Below are 6591 nucleotides of genomic sequence, written 5' to 3'. Positions count from 1 at the left end.
AAGTAAAAAACAAGACAGATGCCATGAAATCAACCGTCTTGACATCACTGAATTTTGTGCTCAAACAACTTTATGCAATCCAAGGCCTGTTTACTTATTATTCAAAATCAAGATAACTTCCTGCTGAAACTGATTAAGCATCAGGAGATAGGCGTCCCGCACATGCCAATTCATCTAACAATCAGATCATTTAGAATGTCAACATGAAAATATGGGAGCAGAAAGTTATACAATTACAAAACTCATAAACTAAAGGCGGAGAGTAAAATAGCAGGATTATTTTCAATTCATTGATGAAGGATGCAATTGACCAAACAACAGGCATGTTACATTAATCAATATAGAAGCGCCAGAAATGGATAGGTACAAGAAAGTAAATAGCCATCGGAAAAGTCTTACCTTGTTGAAGGAAGCAAGCTCCACTTTGTAGTGGATGCTGGAATTGGGAGGAACCAGAACAAGCACTGCATTAATATATACATCCAGTAGGAGTACTGCTTGGTATGTTCAGCATAACTTGACAAAGGGGTAAACTGCCATCTTCGTAATAAAATATCGTTGAAGAATCAACAATTTCTCTGTCACGGGTGGAGGCTTTGCTTGCTTTATAGATAATAGTTCATGTTTTTACTACATATTAGAAGATGTCCAGCAGTGAGAGTGCTAAATACAATAACAACCTACAAAATCATGTCACTGGCATAAAGCAGATTAGGAGATGTATGTGTTCAGTTGTAAAGAACTCAAGTGACAATAGTCATTATGGATGCCACTGGTGGTGCAAAAAAGCATCAGAGGTCCGTCTGGCTTTCGAGTGGTCTTCGCCACATTAGAATAGGTTCTTCTAGGGGACACTATAGAACAATATGGATCTCATTAACACTTCTGAACCCCCAAAAGGGCTACAGATACTAAGGAACTTCATTGCGTTGTTGGTTAGCTTAATTTGATTATAGTTTGTGCTCCGGCATCCAACAAAAACTGCGAATTTAGATAGTGGTACTCCAATTTACAATGTTTTTAGCAGTAATCTGAATTTAGCATGCATCGATATGTTTGACTGATCAAACAAAAAAATTAATATTGTAGTTGCGCCCTGACTTAGAAAAATTCTCCATCCATGTCTTTTAATATTAGAAATTTTTGTACTACTAAATTCCAGATTGGTAGATACCAAATAATTGCTTCAAGATGCACATTTTCTTTCCAACCAAAAAGCACACTATTTTCAGAAGATTTTTTAATTATCATTATCATATATTGTATCGTGAGGATCCAAATCCTTGTTGAATTCGGACAAGGCCCCAGATATACTTGTATCATCTAAACCAATTTAAAATGGCAGGAATGCATGGTGCGTGTAGAAACTACAGGTATTGTAGAGGAAGAGAACCAACACTGACCCTGAGGCCACGTCCTGTCATTCTTAGAGATGACCCGATGCAGGGATCTCTACGACCTTCACGACATGACCGTGGCAGTGGCCTCCTTGGTGAGTGCCCAGGTGCGCAGCTCCCTCTTAGGCACGCCGCAAGCATGGGACTAATCGAATCGACGGAGGCTATGTTCCTCTCGTTTGTCCCCAACCCATCGAGCACAACCACACATACCCCTATGTAACCCACTACAAAAAAGTTATCAAAACCAGATCCACTTGTTGGTTTATCCACAACCTAAGTACTTCACAGTTATGACCCAGATACATCTTCCACTTCGGGCATGAAGCAGCATCCATCAAAGAAATAAACAAATAGAAAAGGATGAACATGTTGGTTCTTACTTTGCAAGGCCACACACAGCCAAATTGATTCTGTTTGATGGGTGTGTACTTATAGGAGGGGATCGGACTGAGTGGTGAGGAGACGGCCGAAATTGGAGGCACATCCATAGCCAAGGCCCCTCGCTGAAGTTGAGGACGAAGGTGCATACCTCAGTCTTGGGGTGCTTGAACCCGATCTCCTCGGAGACGGCGGCGAGCTTGTCAGGGTTAAGGCCGACGATCATGAGGCCGAGAACGGAGGCGATGGCCCGATCGGTGGCACCGGCTCAGAGATTGTAGCAGCGGTGTATGGGCTGAGGAAAGCGGCATAGAGCCAGAGACGCTCATGGAGGCGTGGACGGCGACAAGGGCACCAGTGAGGTCTAGCGCCCACGTCCGCCACGTGCGGAGGATCTCTTGATGTGGCCACACACGAGCTATCCGGCGACCCTGATATGGTTCCTGTGCACGGAGGATCTCATGATAGGATCTCATGATGTGGGGAGTTGGCCTGGAGAGGAGTGGCGCCGCCATTGGCATGAACCAGGGGATGTGAACGTGGGGTTCGGGGGCGGAAAGCGTAGGGGCGGACGAAGCGGAGATAACTCTTGCGGGTTGCAGTTTTTTTCTCGTGAGGAAGGTGGACATCTGCCAGTAAAGATTGCTTCCTGATTGATTGATTGTTTCCTAATTAATTTTTACGGTGATTGATTGATACCGTGAGTATCTGAGATTGTTTCCTTATTAATTTGTAGCATGATTATTGTTTCCATAATTATTCGCGGATTGTTGGATGTTAAGCGGAGGCTGCGAGATTAGATCGAACGGTCATGATGCTGTGAATCTCCTTCATCAAACGCGTTGTATGACGTACGACCAACTGAAATATAATAGTAAAGACTCTTTCATGATTCAATGCGTGAAGAAAATAATTTCGAACCTTGTCTAGAAAGCGGAACATCAATAAGTCACAAAGTTCTGCCAGAGGCGGAATACCTGATCTACGTAAACACCAGTAGGAGGCGGAATTGTAAAGCCCACGGCCTCAACCCCCGGAAGGGCCGGAAGGCCCAGAAAGAAAGGCAACTGCAGCTTTAGGTTCCCAGCCACCGCGATGCAGCAGCACCTACGGCGATGCGGCGGCGTCGCCTTCGCCGCGCTCCGGCGGGTACGCCACTTCCCACACGCCGCCGCCACACCTCCTGCGGCGGCGTGGAGGTGCCCTTCCATTCCCCGCCTCTACTCCACCGCCGGTGAGCACCTTCCGCGTTCTCCTCGCTCCATCTATTAGAACCGCTACGAATTCGCGTGTATTTCCAGTTCTTCCGTGAAATTTGCGCCGCTCCAAAAGAAGAAATCTTTCTGCTTTGAGAAAGGGAAGCAGAAATCCAATTGTTCCTTTCCGGTATTTCATTCAAGCGACAATTAATCCTTTCCCCGCTCTGTTACCAGACACGAGCCAGCAGCTGCCCTCGAACCTGGTGCAGATCATGGAGCAGAGAATGAAATTGATCGAGCAGAGGAGTGCATTCCTCCAGGAGCAAATCAACCAGGTAATTTCGGATGGAAACCCGCATCCTTATGCACTTTTGTTCGTCGCTAAGTAGTGCGGTCAATCTTGATTTGATTTGGGCGTGTGTTGTTAATGAAGTCAGCCAGCCGCCTCGCCCGAGGAGTACTCGAGGGCTAACAAAGAGTTCCACAAGCTGGAGAGCACCATGGAATTGATCAAGGCGCTGCGGTCAAAGCAGAAGGTGATAATAATCCCATTACATTGTATAAATGTTTGGCTAATGGTATGGAAGGTTGTGACTTGTGAGTGCGCTCTTCATTATTTCTAGGAAATAAACGGGTTGAAATCGTTGGTGACAAACTCTGCGGAAGAGAAGGACATGCTCGAAATGGCAGCCGAGGAGCTCCTCGAGGCTGTTGAGGAGGAGAAACGGCTGCAGCATGCGTTGTTCAGAACCTTGCTTCCGAAAGATGAAGCTGATGAGAGGGACTGTATATTGGAGGTGCGAGCAGGTATGGCAGACCCTGCCCTGTTCATCCATCAACATAATCTATCCTTATGGTGGCTGCTTGTGTCTGATTCGGTTTTCACTGGGCCAGTAGTGGTTGATGATGAATATACTGTTGCAGGAACTGGAGGAGAAGAGGCTTCCTTGTTTGCTATGGATATATTCAGAATGTCGGGTGGATGTTTATGTTCCAGCGCAGTAAATGTCTGTGACCCCCTAGTCTATCATATTAACTAACTTGATTCTTCTATGTTATAGGTATGAGAAGTATTCCCAAAAGAATGGGTGGAAGTTTGACGCTATTGACATAATGGAGTCTGCTGTTAAAGGATACAAGGTATAACTTTGTTGGTAGTTTCCTATTGTATCACTATAGAGCAAATGTTGATATTTTACATATAGAAATCTCTCCCTTCCTAACTTGCATTTTTCTGTGGATACAAAGGAAGCTAGTGGGGCCATTTCAGGTCCTGGGGCATATGGGAAACTTAAGTTTGAGAGTGGTGTTCATAGAGTTCAGGTATGATAAGGAGCCATTTTCATGGCATCCATCATATTGTCCTACTCGCTCTTTCAGTTATTTGACTTAATCCAATTCATGGCAGCGAGTCCCAGTAACTGAGAAATCTGGACGTGTGCACACTAGTGCTGTATCAGTCGCAGTTCTTCCTCAGGCTGATGAGGTTGGAATTTCATATACTCCGTAGCATTTTTTATTTCCTTTTTTTTCTTCTTAAGTCATTTTTGTGTCATCTCTGCAATTTGTGGCATGACTACTAATTATACAAATCGGTTCTGCAAGTGCAGGTTGATGTCCAACTGCGTAATGAGGACTTGAGGATTGATACGTACAGATCAGGTGGCTCTGGGGGTCAGTCTGTCAATACGACTGATAGTGCTGTTAGGATAACTCATGTTCCAACCGGAACAGTGGTTGCAATACAAGACGAGAGATCGCAGCATCAGGTTGCAATACGCACACACTAATCTACTGCCTTTGCTGTAGTTTTCCCTTTAAAATCAGAAATCTTATGCTTAGACAGCTCAGTTCTATATTTTTCATTCTTCTGTTGCCATTCATTGGAACTTTAACTCATCTTTTTTGGCTTTTCTGCTCGTAGCTTTGATGTCATTAGCATAAACTAAAAAATAATAATCATTACTTCCAGTGAATTGTGTCAACATCCCATGTCCATGAATCCATGTCGATAAACGAGTCTGCCTTTGCTGTAGTTTTCCCTTTAAAACCAGAAAACTTATGATTAGACAGCTCAGTTCTACATTTTTCATTCTTGTGTTGCCTTGAAATTCATTGGAACTTCAACTCATCTTTATTTTCTTTTCTGCTCGTAGCTTTTATGTCATTATCATAAACTTAAAAAATCATTACTTATATCATTATCATAAACTTAAAAAAATCATTACTTCTAGTGAATTGTGTCAACATCTCATGTCCATGAATCCATGTCGATAAACGAGTCTGCTCCATTAATGTTGTATTTAACTCTCTGTAGAACAAGGCCAAGGCTCTCAAAGTTCTCCGTGCAAGACTGTATGAACTGGAAAGGCATAGACTCCACACTGACCGATCGAAGCTCCGTTCAGAGCAGGTACATCATTATTTAGTCATCTTGACATATATATCTTGTGTTGATGGGATCCTTATTAAGCCCTAACTCGCTTGTAGATTGGAAGCGGTGATAGGTCTGAGCGCATCAGAACATACAACTTTCCACAAGGACGTGTCACCGACCATCGCGTCGGCGTCACCCACCACGCCATAGAGGACGTCATGGAGGGGGAGAGCCTGGACGTCTTCATCGAAGCGCTGCTGCTGCAAGAAGAGATGGATGCAATCGCTTCATTTGCTTCCTGAGCCATTATCTGCTGGATCTCTTCCTGGAGCTCCGGACCGCATCATAGACACACAGAACAGAACACTCGACCAGCATAGAACAGCGCATGATTTCTGCTGTTCTGAACTCCAAAGTTCCTCTGGTTCTTTATTCAAGAGTTATGGTCTTTAAGGTCATTGCTGCATTTGCCATTGTTTTGGGACAAGCTGTTCTGAATTCTCGAGTTTCGCTGGTCCTTGTTTATCTAGGGTTTTATGGTCTTAAGGTCATTGTTGTATTTTCCATTGTTCCGAGACCAAGTGTGGTTCTGGTACTTTTCACTTTGTTTTGTTTTGTTATATCCTAGATTTGCTGCAGTTAATTCTTGGTTCTTAAGTAAACCATTTCAGAATTTGAATACCAAAACATCTGGGGGGCGTTGAGTGTCATGGGCGGTGTATTTTTTTCGTGCATGCTTTATATTATCCTCAAGTATAGTACATGGGTACCCAACCAGAACCAGGTCGAGCAAGCAGTCAAGCACTCCTCGATCTACATCTCCATCGGGTGGATCCAATGGACAAGTGTGTGGGAGTGTGAAGGTATTTTATCTAAGCTCGAGGCAAGTGGACTGGACATGGACATACGTTTCTCTCATCTATCAAGATGAACTAAATTACAAGAATGGATCATATCGAGCCACCACTCCTGTATGTGCACATCGGGCTCCAAACAATTGAAAGTAAACCTATGCAAGTCGCCGGGCTTTTCCTGCTATCAAAGACTATCATGGAGAGCCCATGGAGTACATGGCGTGCATGATGTACATCATGCACTGCATGGACGGCGTTGAAGGACATCCTTCAGGTGGTGTAGCTCCCTTGTTCTAGCTTCTCTCGTTGACTTGTTGCAGTAGATGAAATAAGGCGCCGGCCAGAAGCGTGCTGCGTTCACGTTGAGGAGGTCATAGTGTGTA

General features: G+C 44.3%; 1 protein-coding gene across 1 annotated transcript; it reads left to right on the top strand.

The window, feature by feature from the left end:
• The first annotated feature begins 2818 nt into the window (after positions 1-2818).
• LOC127346661 (peptide chain release factor 1, mitochondrial) lies at positions 2819-6051 on the top strand. Its single transcript, XM_051372939.2, has 11 exons — positions 2819-3012; positions 3212-3312; positions 3415-3513; positions 3601-3784; positions 3902-3950; positions 4039-4117; positions 4226-4300; positions 4386-4463; positions 4588-4746; positions 5295-5390; positions 5468-6051. Exons 1-11 carry the CDS (start codon positions 2874-2876, stop codon positions 5654-5656), a joined length of 1248 nt encoding a protein of 415 aa, XP_051228899.1. The 5' UTR covers positions 2819-2873; the 3' UTR covers positions 5657-6051.
• Positions 6052-6591: the final 540 nt, after the last annotated feature.

This window comes from Lolium perenne, chromosome 1 (genome assembly GCF_019359855.2).
Source record: "Lolium perenne isolate Kyuss_39 chromosome 1, Kyuss_2.0, whole genome shotgun sequence".
NCBI lineage: Eukaryota > Viridiplantae > Streptophyta > Magnoliopsida > Poales > Poaceae > Lolium > Lolium perenne.
This window is presented reverse-complemented; position numbering and strand designations above follow the sequence as displayed.

What these genes read in the sequence shown, in the direction of transcription:
- LOC127346661 (XM_051372939.2), top strand. Translation starts at nt 2,874, where the DNA reads ATGCAGCAGCACCTACGGCGATGCGGCGGCGTCGCCTTCGCCGCGCTC. An exon ending in CCGCCTCTACTCCACCGCCG is followed by an intron (nt 3,013 to 3,211) that starts GTGAGCACCTTC and finishes CTCTGTTACCAG; the next exon opens with ACACGAGCCAGCAGCTGCCC. An exon ending in CTGCTGTTAAAGGATACAAG is followed by an intron (nt 4,118 to 4,225) that starts GTATAACTTTGT and finishes GTGGATACAAAG; the next exon opens with GAAGCTAGTGGGGCCATTTC.